Here is a 15,519-nt window from a genome sequence, read left to right as displayed (position 1 = left end):
ATTTAAAAATTACATTTGTGTTTGACCTTTACAGCCTTCCAACATTTTTGTCTTTATCCCAGGATTTCCCTGGGCCACCAAATTTGAATGTATTGATAATAATTGCTCATCTGCTAGTGTCTCAGCATTTGCCGTGAGCTTTAATTTCCTTTTACCATTGCAGCTTCTTTTTCCCATCAGTTTCAATCTGATGGATATTTTACTTGACAGAATGTGAGAAAGAAACAGAACTGATGTGATTGTTAAGGTCCCAATCTCCCATGTTAGGTCTTGGTGATATGTTCTGTGGCCTTATCATCCATAGCCCAACTATAGTGCCTAAGAGACTCTGTAATTTGGAGATGATGTCTCCAGATATCAGCCCTGTCTGTGTCACAGGTGTAAAACTAACACTAGAATTCCCTGGATGAAAAATCATTTTCTCGCTGTCACCTGTTTTCATTTTCCAGCTGCACCCAAGCAAAGGCTCTAACCTTTTTTAGTTCCTTTAGCTCCTGACATGATCTGCTCTTGTTAAAAGTTCCCCCTTTTGTCACCAAATTCGGGATTCAAATCAGCTCACACAGCATTCTGACTTCCCAGCCCTAAACAACCAGATCTGTACTATAACTGTGTAAACATCCTTAGGCAGGTGGCCCTCCATTTGTTTATATGTGTCTCTTTCAGATCTGAACCAGATGAAAGATGATTTATTTTGTATCACCAATGAGGCATCTTTACCAGAGCTTTATAATTTAACAGCCTTATTTTCTTTTTATTGTTTCTTTCTTTTTGAACTCAAGGCCTTATGGTTGCTCAGCTTGCATGTTCAGTTGACTTTCTACCACTTGAACCACGCACACAGCTCTTTTTGCTGATCATTTTGGAGAGAATCTAGTGAACTTTTGACCTTGGGCCTCCAGACCTCTGTTTTTGGAATAGTTAGGATTATATTCACAAGCACATGGCACCTAACACTAGCTTATATTTCAATGTTTTAAATTTACAGACCAAAGTCACTTTTTGGTATACCATTTTGTGAGTTTAACAAATGCTTAGGGTGAGAGAACTACCACCACAATGCAAAACTGTAACCATTGTTACATCACCTCAAAAATTGGCCCTGTGCTGCCCCTTTGAGGTTACTTCCTATTTCTACCCTCAATATCTGGCAATAACTTAACTGTACTCTGTCACTACCTTTTGCCTTTATGTGTTCCTATATATCTATCATATATATAATATAATATAAATGGAATCTTTTTTTGGCAGTACAGGTTTTGAACTCAGGGTTTTGCGTTTACAAGACAAATGCTCTACAGCTTGAGTAATACCTACAGCCCTTTTAGTTCGAGTTGTTTTTGAGATAGGGTCCGGCTTTTCACCCAGGATACTCCTATTTATTCTACCCACCGTAATTGGGATGACATGAATATGCAGCTGTTTCTGTTGAGATGGGGTCTCATAAACTTGACTCACTTGGCTGGCCCAGAACCCCATCCTTCTGATCTCAGCCTCCCAGGTAGCTGGGATGACAGACACCCAGTTATTTAAACAGAGTCCTTTTGAATATCTGACTTCCTTCATTTCTAAAACATATGTGAGATTTATCTATGTTGCTAAATGTATCCATACTTTACTCTTCTTTTTTTTTACTCTATAAAAATTATGTTTATTTTATTTAGCATCATCTTATATGTTCATATGTACAGAGCTATTGAGCTATTGTGATCCTCTGCTGTGACTAGCCTAAACCTGTGCTAATTATTCCCTATGAGGGAGACCATAGAGTCCATGTTTCTTTGAGGTCTGGCTCACTTCACTTAGTATAATTTTTTCCAAGTCCTTCCATTTCCTTATGAATGGGGCAATGCCATTCTTTTTGATAGAGGCATAAAATTCCATTGTGTATATGTACCACATTTTCTTGATCCATTCATCTTCTGAGGGGCATCTGGGTTGGTTCCATATTTTAGCTATGGCAAACTGCTGCGATGAACATAGTTGTGCTGGTGGCTTTAGTGTGGTCTTGCTTGTAATATTTTGGGTAGATGCCCAAAAGTGGGGCTGCTGGGTCATAGGAGAGTTCATTTAGCCTTTTGAGGAACCCCCATACTCCTTTCCAGTTTACTCTTCTTTTTTTTGCCAGTTGCGGGGGGAGCCTTGGATTCAGGGCTTGAACACTGTCCCTTGCTTCCTTTTGTTCAAGGCTAGCACTCTACCACTTGAACCACAGTGACACTTCTGTTTTTTTCTGTTTATATGATGCTGAGGAATTGAACCCAGGGCTTCATGTATGCTAGGCAAGCACTCTACCACTAAGCCACATTCCTAGACCACTTTATTCTTCTATATAGATAAACCACAGTGAGTTCAAACATTCACCCACAGAAAGACATTTTTGTTGTTTCCAGCCTTTGGAAAATATGAATACAAATTCTTTCGACATTAGGGCACAAGATTCTGTGTGGGCCATGTTTTCATTTCTCTTGAGTAAATAAAGTGGGGTGACAGAATCATGTTGTATGCATACCTTTCTTTACCAGAAAGCATGATATTGGCTTTATAAAAAGTATCAAAGTATTTTCTAAAGTAACTAAGTTTTCCCATCTCTACCAGTATTGTGTGATATTTCTAATTTCTCCTCAACTTTACCAGTACTTGATATTTCTATTTTTAAAGAAATAAGCATTCTGGGCTGGGAATATGGCTTAGTGGTAGAGTGCTTGCTTAGAGTGCATGAGGCCCTGTGTTCGATTCCTCAGAACCACATAGATGAAAATTTTTTTAAAAAAAATTTGAACAGAAAAAAGGCATTCTAATGAGTATGTTAATGGTATTTCATTGTAGTTATAATTTGCATTTCCTTAATAACTTAATGATGTAGATGTCTTATGTTTACTTACCAACAGTATATCCTCTTTGGTAATATGTCTGTTCATGTCTTTTACCCATGTTCTAACTGGATTGTTTGCTTTTGTACTGTTGAGTTTTGAGAATTATTTCTATATTCTACATATTTAGCTGCTTGTTGGACATGTGTTTTACAAATATTTCTTTCCATTTGTTCCTTGTCCTTGATCTCTTAATAGTTCCTTTTGGGGCTGGGAATGCGGGTTAGTAGTAGAATGCTTACCTAACAGGAATGAAGCCTTGGGTTCAAGTGCTCACTACCACATGAACAGAAAATGCAAGAAGTGGTACTGTGGCTCAAGTGGTAGAGTGCTAGCCTTGAGCAAAAGAAGCTCAATGACAGTATTCAGGCCCTGAGTTCAAGCCCTAGGACTAGAAAAAGAAATAGTGCCTTTTATGCAACTTTAAAAAAAATTTTGGAAATATCCAATTTATTGATTTTGTTTTAACAATTGTGCTTTCAGTGTCATATTGAAGGCCTGTTTACCTATCCTTAGATCTCAAAGACTTTCTCCTGTCTTTTTTCTAAATGTTTTATATTTTTCCTGGTTACATGTAATTCTAACATCTGAGATATATTTTGTATATGTTGTAAGACAGGTTGTGTTTCTCCACCTCCTCCTTCCCCACTCCATCTCCCCCTCCTTGCCCCATTTCCTCTCCCCTTTCTCTTCCTCCTCTCCTCCTCCTTTTCTTCTTCTCCTCATATGAAAGTCCAATTGCACCATTTGTTTGAAAGACTGTCTTCCTCTGTTGGATTGTTTTTGCATGGTTGTCAAAAATCATTTTGGCATATTTGTGAGTCTATTTCTGGGATGTGTGTTCTGTTACATTGGTTTGTGTCTGCTCTTTCGCCAACACCACTCTATCTTCTGTACTCCTAGCTTACTTTTTTTCTCTTGCTACAGTCCCCAGATGGTGTTATACATTAAATATCCAGGATGGAGAAGCTACATGCTACTCACCAAGGGGAAGAAATTACCAAAGCAGCCTGGGCACACGGTGTGAAATCTCCTGTGACCGAGGTTTTCGGTTGATTGGTAGGAGATCAGTGCAATGCCTGCCAAGCCGTCGTTGGTCTGGAATTGCGCATTGTAGGCGTAAGTTATATGTGTGCATATGCTGATGTGTGTGGAAGAGAGAAGACAACCACTAAGGGTATATGAGTAGAGTCCTTCTTTCAAGTGAAAATGGGACTTCTCCATAGGCTTCCAACAGAGATTTTCCTCATCCTAACATTCTAATTTATTTTCTCTTACTGTGGTTATTGTCCAAGAAATACAGTAATTTAAGTAGCAACCAGTCCTCCAGACCCAGGAAAACCAAGAATGCATGTGGGAGGCTAAGGCTTGGCTCTGGGGCCTAATGTGTGTCACAGTCTTCTTCTGGCACTCCCAAGGATATATAACCTAAGACTCTTTCCCACTTGTGGTCAGGAGCTAAACTGGCTTCAGCTTTATAGATCTTTCCACTGAAGCTTATGAAATATCTGGTATTCTTCATTTTCTTACACGAATAAAAAAGGAGGGTCCCTGAGGCTAAAATATAGGCAGAATCATATACACATACAACACACACACACACACACACACACACACACACACACACACACACACCAAATTATGTATAGTTTTAAGTTCCTTACTTGTTACTCAAGCAGTACAGCATACTTCCTCTTAGCAGCTGAGCTTTGTCTACCCATATGGTCACTACAGAATGATATGTTTAGGACATACCTGTGGGCAATGCTCTGTACCAGTCCTTTCTGAAGCTTACTCAGTCACCAGAGGCTGCTTGTAGACTAACAGGATAGCAACCTACATGCATGCACATAAATGTCATGTATATGGCACCTTAAATATGTCATAAATACATACTTGATGCAGAAGTACCACTTATTTAGAGGTAAATGAGATTGGTGAGAGAAGATGCTTCTGGAAAAGAGAAGAAGGAAGTCACCACAACCCTCTAGGTAACTACCATTATGTTCTTTCAGGATTTAAAAACACTTCCAAAGTGAATTTAGTTAGTTAGTTAGTTATTCAGTCATGCGGCTTGAACTCAGGACATGGGCACTGTCCCTGAGAGCCACAGCTCTGCTTCTGGCTAGAGATAAGAGTCCCATGGACTTTTCTGTGCAGGCTGGCTTTGAACTGCAATCCTCAGATCTTAGCCTCCTGAGTAGCTAGGATTACAAGTGTGGGCCACTGGCACCTGGCTCCTAAAGTGAAGTTAAATTGGCCTGACAGAATTGAAATATATATACAACCTATTACTTAAAATATTTAAAGCAGTTGAAAGAATGAAGAAACACATATATTCAAGTGCATAGAATAAATGCTACATTTGCACACTGAATCTAGCTTTGAACTTCCTCATAAGAGACTAAAAAATCAAACACTTTGAATATATTATTTTCACTGTCATATAATGCTAAGCTAATAGAGTCATCTAAAAAGACAAATAGTTTTTCTTAGCTTAGGTTTTCCATAACAGATACCGGAAAACACAAAGGTAATAAGCATCAAATCTAGCCAAGAAACTAAATGAACAAAGATCATAGAGAGTCTTTATCAAAATTCCAACAATTAGGGGCTGGGGATATGGTCTAGTGGCAAGAGTGCCTGCCTCATATACATGAGGCCCTGGGTTCGATTCCCCAGAACCACATATACAGAAAATGGCCAGAAGTAGTGCTGTGGCTCAAGTGGCAGAGTGCTAGCCTTGAGCAAAAAGAAGCCAGGGACAGTGCTCAGGCCCTGAGTCCAAGCCCCAGGACTGGCCAAAAAACAAAACAAAACAAAAAAAAACAAAACTCCAGCAATTGAACTTTATGCAGAATTAGAGCTTAGACAACCTAAAAAAATATGGCCTACTTATATCAAGTATCTCAAACAAGACTTTGACAAATAAGAATCACAAATAATTTGTGGTGGCAGTCATTGATGTGTATGTTGTCTAAAGCACACAGATTGCTCCTTTGTTAAATACTATCTGGCCCTCCAGGGATTTGCCTGACCTGTACTGTCACATGAACAGAAAGCCAGCCTACTCTGGCATGTAAGTGACCTCAGCCAATCAGTGTTTGTGCAAGCAATAAGGTTATACTCAGCTTTGAACATGCTCAACTTCAGATAGCATCTGAGGAACAAGAGAAGAAAACTAGCTCTGTGCTGGTAACTCATGCTTATAATCCTAGCTACTCTCAGGGCTGAGATCTGAGGAAAGTAGTCCAAAGCTTGCCAGGGCAGGAAAGTCTGAGAGACTCTTATCTTCCATTAATCACCAAAAAAAGCCAGAAGTACCCTGACTTCAAGTTGTCAGAGAGAGAGAGAGAGAGAGAGAGAGAGAGAGAGAGAGAGAGAGAGAGAGAGAAGAGAGAAGGGGAGGGAGAGGGGAGGAAAGGAAAGGAGGGAGGGGGAGGGGGAAGCGAGAGGGAGAAAGAGAGATGCTAACTGCTGAAGCACAACAACCCTATGAGATATCCACAAAAATACTGAAGCACTGAGAGAGGAAACAAGTTCAAGCCATCAAACAAGTCGAGGTAGAGCTAGTATGCAAACCAAGGTCTGATGTTTATATACTTGGAAAAGTAATTTACTTTTCTGAGACCACCCCTTCTCCACCAAGATTGCTTCTACACATTTATAATATGAAAATAAAAGATAATTAGAGGTGGAAAGGCAGTTAAGTACAAAAATATATGGGCAGTGGGGCTGACTTTCTGTATTTTCAGTTCTCTAATATGGTTCTTCCTATGCTAGATATCTAGCTAGTCTCACAGGGCCACTGAGCTTGCCACTTGGTTCTCTCATAGAAATGAGATGCCATGCACTGCCATTCATCACTAGTGGCACCTACACTTGCACAAATGGGGTGCTTCTTGACTCCCGCTGTGACTACAGCTGTTCCAGTGGCTACCACCTAGAAGGTGACCGAAGTCGGATCTGTATGGAAGATGGACGATGGAGTGGAGGCGAGCCTGTATGTGTAGGTAAATGCTGCTTGCTCCCAGTTTTCCTGTGGCAGTTATTTAAGCCTAATTTCTACAAAAGATGGGGTATATTAATTGCAGAAAGCATTCTTACTTGCTAGGGGGATGGCACTGAGGGCACAATTATTTCCTTGGAGTCAGGTATCCTTGAAAACCTCAATTTAACTATCCAGTTTGGGGTGCTATTTTTTTCAATGGATTCCCTCCAGAAGGGCAGGGGGGCCCACAAATCAATGGTTGACTTCATTTTTGAAGACATAGATCCTCCCAAGATTCGTTGTCCACACTCACGTGAGAAGATGGCAGAGCCAGAGAAACTGAGTGCTCGAGTATACTGGGACCCACCCTTAGTGAAAGATTCCGCGGATGGTACCATCACCAGGTAAGCTTGAGCAGCACATGCCTTCTGCCCCTCCACCCTTCCCAGATCCTCAGGCAGCCCACACTGAAACTGCAATGTCCAAGGCTACAGGGATGAAGTGCCTCTGACCTCAGTTCTAATAGTATTTTTCCGCAGTAGCTCCTTTGCTCTTCTCTCATTCAGGGTGACCCTTCGAGGCCCTGAGCCTGGTTCTCATTTTCCTGAAGGAGAGCATGTGATTCGGTATACTGCATACGATCATGCATACAATCGGGCCAGCTGCAAGTTCATTGTGAAAGTACAAGGTCAGAAAGAATTCTTCAGTTTCCTCATTGCTCATTTTTCCTGCTCTATCATGACCTTCTAGCTCACGAAAACACTCCCCTCTCTGTAAATGAAACACATACAAATACACATCTCCCTTATACTGTGGAATGGAAAAAGCAAGTTCATCAAACAAGCTCATTCAGGAAGTCTGTAGAGCATGTTCATGCATACGGCACAGAAGCTCTGGCTTGCCAATGACTCTTTTCTGATTTTCCTGACACTAGATAAAATTGACAGAGACTCTGTATCTATTTCTCTTTGGACCATCAAAATGAACAAATCTAATTAGTCTTTGTTGTCAGTTATTCACCAAGGCCTTTTCCCCTTTGCCTTGTCTTTTTTTTTTTTTTTTTGCCAGTCCTGGGCCTTGGACTCAGGGCCTGAGCACTGTCCCTGGCTTCTTTGGGCTCAAGGCTAGCACTCTGCCACTTAAGCCACAGCGCCCCTTCTGGCCGTTTTTTTCTATATATGTGGTGCTGGGGAATGGAACCCAGGGCTTCATGTATACGAGGCAAGCACTCTTGCCAATAGGCCATATCCCCCCCCCCCCTTTGCCTTGCATCACATCCTTTTGTTTTGCTTTTCTTACTATAAAAATAACATATATTGCTAGGCATTTGAAAAATAAAAATATTAAAGAGGAAAGATATTACTCCATTGTTCAGAGGCAATTGTTGTTAATCTCTCAATGATTTTCTTCTGATCTTTTATCTATGCATACTTAAAAACATACTGCTAACTCTACCGATGTTGGTGATGTTGTTTAATGGATCTTAGAGCACATGTCCATTAAAACTATTTTTTATATATAATGTCACATGCCTGTAATCCCAGGTAGGTAGAAATCATATATAGGAACAGTTTAAGGTCTACTCTGAGGAAAATCACAAGACGCTACCTAAAACTCAGTAGGTTGGGTGCCAGTGGCTCATGCCTATAATCCTAGCTACTCAGGAGGCTCAGATCTGAGGATTTCAGTTCAAAGCCAGCCCTGGCAGAAAAGTCCCCATGAGACTCTTACCTCCAATTATCCACTCCAAAACCGGAAGTGGAACTGTGGCCCAAAGTGGTAGAGCACTAGCCTTGAGCACAAAGAGGCTCAGGGACAGCACCCAGGCCCTGAGTTCAAGCCCCACAACCCACAAAAAATAACCTAAGCAAAAAGTGGCTTAAGTGTCAGAGAACATGCCCAACAAGCATGAGGCCCTGAGTTCAAACCCTGGTACTACCACAAATAAATAGTTGAGATTATACAATATATGCAATCACAAATCACCCATTTTTATCTTTTATTAAAACTTCAATTTATGCATGTCCTTTAAAAATTCTTCAGAAAATTAATGACAGCATATCATTCTCATCTAAGATTATGTCAAGATTTGCTTCATCCTAATGATTATGGATATACTACTCTGACTTATTTACAATATTAAAAGTGATTCTGACTGGGTGCTAGTAGCTCATGACTGTAATCCCAGCTTTGCTTGAGACTGAGATGGAGAGGATCACAGTTCCAGGCCAGCCCGGGGCAAATTATTTATGAAACTCCATCTCAGTAGAAGAAACTGGACATGGTGGTATTGTGCCTATCATTCCTATCTATGGTTAAAAGTATGAAATAGGTGAGTCATGGCCCAGGTACATTCCCAGTCAAAACTTGAGAACTTATCACAAAATATCCAGCACAAAAAAAGGAGTGGAGGTATGATTCAGAGGTAAGAGTGCCTGCCTACCAAGTACAAGGCTCTGAGTTCCACTACCAATACCCACAAAAAAGTGGTTCAGGCTAAGTGTGGTGATGCATGCATGCCTGTAATCCTAGCAACTGGGAGGCTGAAGTAGGTAGATCACAAGTTCAAGGCCAGCTTGGGTTGCATTCTAAGTGTAAAGCCACAATGAGCTGCATAGTGAAACCCTATATAAACATAAAACTATTGTTATTGTTTTCTGTGTTTCCATTTCCATCATCTTCCCCTTTAAGCAGGGCTGATACACATAACTATGCAGGTTGTATGAACTGACTCTGGGGAGCACCCCTCACAGACACTATGGACTTGTATCCATACCAAACACAGAAGACCACCTGGTTAACTCTGCAATGTAGCTACGAGTCTGCAGTTTTCTTCCTCTGAATGTTTCTAGTTTCTACTAGGCCTCGATCCTTCTATCCCTACTGAGAATGATATATAGGCAGATATTGTTTCTACAGTAGTGAGCACTTATGTCTTTACTGGCCCTGAGTGTACACAGAGGCACTTAAAGTCCAGTAATGGATAATAGAAAAGTGAACTTCTACCACCTGTTACCTATAACGTCCATAAAATCTGCAAACAGAAATGACAATGTTTTCTTTTAAGAATTTATACTCTTTTTAAAGGATTTATGCTCTTAATGATAATATATGTGTATTCACTTGTGTTTTCAAATTTTATGAGCCTCTATCTGCATTTCAAATTTAATTCCTTAGGAGAGGAAATATTTCTATCACTAGCCACCATAAAAACAGAAAAGGCATTCATATGTATCATTCCAAGACTCCTGCTCTAGAAAACCCAAAATGTGCACCTGCTTAGCTTTCTCCTGCTAATAACAGACACTGTAACTCCTAACTTGAGCTCCTCCCTAACAGTGAGACGCTGCCCTATTCTAAAACCACCACAGCATGGCTACCTCACCTGCACCTCATCAGGAAACAACTATGGCGCCACCTGTGAATACTACTGTGATGGTGGTTATGAGCGTCAAGGGACCCCTTCTCGTGTGTGCCAGTCCAGTCGCCAGTGGTCAGGATCACCACCTATCTGCACTCGTGAGTGAAAGCAGGGAATAGGGATGGTCATTATGTTGATCAAAGACAACTTGGAATATCCTCCTCATGACACAGGGGTTTAATAAAAATGTGCATGACATGGGAATGAGGGATTCTAAGAAAGGGTCTATTTTATGAGCCAAGATTCTGCCCACAAAACACTCTTACTCCAAGTTTTACCTTTTTTTTTTTAACTGTACTTTTTTGTCTCTTCTTTTTTGGTACTGGCAATCGAACCCAGGACATTGCACTTGCTAGGCAAGTGCTTTGCCACTGAGCTACACCCCAGCCGCCAAGTTTATCTTATCTCCAGGTTTCTTTCAGGAATGCCATCCAACCACCCCAGAAAGGGAGATACAATTAGAATAGCTAACCTAGAAGATTAGAACTCATGATGTTAGGGTACCCTAGCAGGGTAAAGAAGACAGATATACTCTGACCTCTTGTTTCTACCATAGCTATGAAGATCAATGTCAATGTCAATTCTGCTGCTGGCCTTCTGGATCAGTTCTATGAGAAACAGCGACTTCTCATTATCTCTGCTCCTGATGCTTCTAACCGATATTATAAAATGCAAATTTCTATGCTGCAGGTGAGACTCATTCCCCTCATGAGGATTTCACTACTATTCTACTTCTGACTTTTTCCAAATGAAATAGTTGCTCTCTACCACACAAACCCTGTTAGCTCAAAGTAACAGGAGTGAATAGTATTTGATTAGCTTTGCCACAAACATTTATCACATTGTTTAAAACTGCTATTTGTTGTTTTTTAATGGAAAGACAATAAGTCCTCCATTGGAGTGGTAGATGTGCCTTGCACAGGACTGAGTGGGAGATTGGGAAGAGCACGAGATAGAGTACTCTGGAGAGACTTATAAAACAGTTGTGCTTAAATGTAAATGCTAGGAATTTACTACCTTTGCATTTTCATGGAAGAATGGAATTAATAAACACTTCTACAAATAAGGGTTGTACAAGTACTAGTACTGATACATGCTTTGCACATGCTTATCTAATTCTCACAGCTACCCTATGAGAGAGGTACTGATAGAATGCTTCCTTAATAAACAAGGTGTTTTGCCAAGGTCACTAGCTAGTAAATAGTAGAGCTAGGAATGAACGCAGGTAGGCTGATTCCTAGACCTGTGCTAACTACTACCAGTAGTAGAAGTTCTTGATATCTCAAAGTAAAATGAGAAAGTTGCATGGTGATTTTTAATATGTTAAAAATACCTAACCCAAACTACTGGTGGAAAAGAGAGAGGGGAAGTTTGAGAAAATAAATACAAGCATGAGGACTTATAAAAAGAACAGACTAGATTGATGCAAACAATCAGGTTGTGCTGACAGGACAAAAAGGAAGAGCTCTAAGCAGCTCCAAGGGGCTAGAAACCCAGAACATTAAGAAATAGCTACTTGGCTAGGGGGTGGGTAGGTGGGTAGGTGGGTTATGGTGATTAAAGGTTGAATAAGCAAAAGGATGTGGCACTGTGGCTCAATTGGTAGAGCACTTGCCTTGAGTTGAAGAGCTCAGGGACAGCACCGAAGCTCAGAGTTCAAATCCCAAGACCAACAAATAATAAATAAATTTCAACCTGGTAACTGGCTAATAAGACATCCTGAGGGCAAGGGAGGACAAAAACCAAAGGAAAGTAGAGTCACAGGACATGCTGCCCAATTCAAGGAAGCAACAACTGGTAAAAAGAAGAGCCCAGGTGTTTTGTTTGTTTTCTGGGTGCCTAGGACTGAGAAATGTCCCTGAACTATTTTGCTCGAGGCTAGCTAGCACTGTACAATTTGACCCAAAGCTACACTACCAGCTTTTTGGTGGTTAATTGGAGATAAGAGTTTCACAGACTTTCTGCCCTTGCTGGCTTCAAAGTATGATCCTCAGATGTCAGTCTACTGAGTAGCTAGGATTCCCGGCATGAATCACCAGCACCCTGCCCTGATAGTGTTTGAAAAAAGATTGAGAGAAGACCCTGGGAATATAGCCTAGTGGTAAAGGGCACACAGGAGGCAGGCCTCGTCCACCTTCTATTTGAATGTTAGCTTCACATCTTATTTTCATGCTAAATTGGACAGTTGTGTCAGTTTATTTCCTACAGAATAAGAATGACACTATAACCCTGTGAGAGTTGTTATAAGGAGTAGATTATTTCTACAAAGCTTTGGCTATATAAATAAACAAGGAACAATAACCACCATTATTATACCACAATAGCTATCTATTAAAAACCTATGCAGTTTAAAACTTGTGTAGATTAATGTAATGATTATGGTCCTATAGGATATGAATTAAGTTTCTTTTCTTCTCCACATGCTATAGCTGGTTTCACATACTTCAGTAGAAGGAAGGAAGCATTTGGGGCAATTGCTTCAGCAATGACAGAAGGCAAAGTTTATATAGGCCCCAAAGCAGGTGCAGAGTTAATCCTGTGATTGTGGGAAGATTGCAGAAGCCTCTCTTTTCCCATACTGCCTCACATGGTCCCAGAACAGAGTCAACTAGCTTTGGATTTGAATGCAAAGGGCTATTTCATTAAATGTTCTCTCCTTGTCCCAGCAATCCACCTGTGGACTGGACCTGCGGCATGTGACCATCATCGAGCTGGTGGGACAGCCACCTCAGGAAGTGGGACGCATCCGTGAGCAACAGCTGTCAGCCAGCATCATTGAGGAGCTCAGGTCCAAGCTGGGAGGTTGCAGAACAGGGATGGGCAGAAACCATAGGCAGGACCCTGATAATCAGGGATTGTGGCAGAATTGGCAGAGATTATACTTCGGGAGGGGAGCATTTCCTTTGGTACTAGAGTTGAGTTAGGCAAGACCGGAGAGTGACTCTTAATTCTAGCAGGGGATGAGAAGCAAATGGAGATTTAAAATACAGATTACCAGGCTCTACCTCAAACCATTTCAGGAGTGTGCTTTTATAAATGACCTGAGATGCCTTTGAAGCATAGCCAAGGCTGAGACAGACCCCTATAAACCAGATTCTCTTACTTCATGGGTTTAACTGGTTACTTTCAGTTTCTAATGGAGCAAAAGACAACTTTAGGCATTGAAATCTAAATCCTATGTGGCTGACCCTGGAGCAACATTATAGTTAGCAGGTGGTAGAAATTCACTTTTCTATTATCCATTACTGGACTTTAAGTGCCTCTGTGTATACTCAGGGCCAGTAAAGCCATAAGTGCTCACTACTGTAGAAACAATATCTGCCTATACATCATTCTCAGTAGGGATAGAAGGATCGAGGCCTAGTTAGAAACTAGAAACATTCAGAGGAAGAAAACTGCAGACTCGTAGCTACAATGCAGAGTTAACCAGGTGGTATTTATCAAACACAGAGCTGCCATATTTGATATGGATACAGGTCCATAGTGTCTGTGAGGGGTGCTCCCCAGAGTCAGTTCATACAACCTGCACAGTTATGTGTATCGGCCCTGCTTAAAGGAGAAGATGACGGAAATGGAAGCACAGCCTGGTTAAAAAAAAAAAAAAAGAAAAGAAAAACAAGTTGCTCCCGCTAGGGTGTCTTTGCAAAAGGGTTTGATCCAAGCAGTGTGGTATGGCTGGGGACATAGGAAGGGCTAGGAAAGGATTTAGTCCATAAGTGAAGCTATGGAAGGTCAGAGGGTAGTAGAGCTTTGTGGGACAAATATCCAGACAAGGTCTCATGACTTCCTGGGCTGCTCTCTCTAGGCAATTTCAGCACCTCACTCGCTCCTACTTCAACATGGTGTTGATTGACAAACAAGGTATTGATCGAGAACGCTACATGGAACCTGTCACCCCAGAAGAAATCTTCACATTCATCGATGACTACTTGCTGAGCAATCAGGAGCTGACCCAGCGCAAGGAGCAAAGGGATGTATGCGAATGAACTTGAGCCAGGGCATGGTTGAGGTCAGGGGCATCACCTCTACTCATGTTAGCTAAAACTGAAACCTAATAAAAGGAAGAAATGGTTTATCTATCACAACTCTAAGGACAGAACTCTGAGATGGGTAAAATTTGCCAGTTCAGGGCATTTCACATACTAAGGGCTATGTAATAGTTTCCCTAAATAAGAGTCTGCTTCAGAAAGCACTAGAGGAGCATGACAGCTAGGTAGGGACTGAAGACAGGTCCTGAACAGCAGATTGGAGGTAGAGGGGATAAGTAACCTAAATTCATTTATTCACTGGTTGTTTGCAATGGTTCTCTACCTCAAGGTGACAGAAGAGGGCAGCACCATCACAACAGACAATCCAGACAATTTAAACAAGTATAGGTGGACTTACCTTTAGATTAATTATGTCAGAGGCCAGGAAGGTTTGGCAGGGATCTATCAAACATTCTTGAACTTGCTTGTCATTTTTCTCTTCTCTGGAATTGGGTTAAAATATGAACCACCACTTTATCCAAAGTTAGAAAAACATTGCATCGGAAGGGAGTTTGACAGGAAAAATCTAATCAGAACAGAATGGTCTCTCTTGGCCCTTCCAGCCAGCTCATGGGCACGAACTGCCTACTGTGTCCTCCAGTCTCTAGGGCAAAAGGAAGATAATGCTGTCCCTTCATTAAAGGAGCCCCCTAGCCTGTGAGCTAGAGCACCACTCGAGATTACAGGAAAAGAAAACAGACCTGGTCATATATTAACTTTGTAGGATATCCCCTTTAAGAGATGAATACAACACAAGTCTTCAGAATCAAGTGTGAAAATGTGAAAGTACATTGGAGGTTGGGCTATTAGAAAGTAGAGAAACTCAGATCTCCTTCCCTCTGCCCTCTCTCACCATCCCACCCTCCCTCCATCCTTCTCTCTCTCCTTTCCTTCCCTCCCTCTCTCCCTTCTTTCTTCCTTCCTTTCTTTCTATCTTTCTCTTGCTCCTTATTCTTCCTTATTTCCTTCCCTTTTTGATAAAAATGGTTTCTGGGTAGAAGAAGACAAGAAAGAAATGATCAAACTTGGAGGGAAAGACTTCCTTCTCCAAGTACCCTCCAGGGAAATATAGAAGGCTAAAGGCAATTCATGCACAGAAGGCAAAATACAGAGGGCTCATGTGGGAAATTTCTGGTCAAACACAGTCTGTGGTTCCAAAGGTGAACATTGCATATTGGCAAAGACAAATGTCCTTCCTTGTCTGTC

The 15,519-nt window shown here is 41.2% G+C and overlaps 1 protein-coding gene across 4 annotated transcripts in view; it reads left to right on the top strand.

The window, feature by feature from the left end:
* The window catches only part of Srpx2 (sushi repeat containing protein X-linked 2), a 28,174-nt gene extending 13,816 nt beyond the window's left edge, over nt 1–14,358 (top strand). For all 4 annotated transcript variants that reach the window (XM_048336524.1, XM_048336523.1, XM_048336525.1 and 1 more), the window contains 8 exons: nt 3,801–3,992; nt 6,710–6,886; nt 7,142–7,268; nt 7,431–7,552; nt 10,204–10,383; nt 10,842–10,975; nt 12,952–13,073; nt 14,091–14,358. In XM_048336524.1, the coding sequence (XP_048192481.1) occupies nt 3,801–3,992; nt 6,710–6,886; nt 7,142–7,268; nt 7,431–7,552; nt 10,204–10,383; nt 10,842–10,975; nt 12,952–13,073; nt 14,091–14,271 (1,235 nt within the window). In that variant the 3' untranslated portion in view covers nt 14,272–14,358. The remainder of the gene's footprint in view (nt 1–3,800; nt 3,993–6,709; nt 6,887–7,141; nt 7,269–7,430; nt 7,553–10,203; nt 10,384–10,841; nt 10,976–12,951; nt 13,074–14,090) is intronic.
* Nucleotides 14,359–15,519: the final 1,161 nt, after the last annotated feature.

The sequence above is a fragment of the Perognathus longimembris genome, chromosome 28, assembly GCF_023159225.1.
Source record: "Perognathus longimembris pacificus isolate PPM17 chromosome 28, ASM2315922v1, whole genome shotgun sequence".
Taxonomy (NCBI): domain Eukaryota; kingdom Metazoa; phylum Chordata; class Mammalia; order Rodentia; family Heteromyidae; genus Perognathus; species Perognathus longimembris.
Note: the sequence above shows the minus strand (reverse complement) of the source record. Positions and strands in the feature narration are given on the sequence as shown.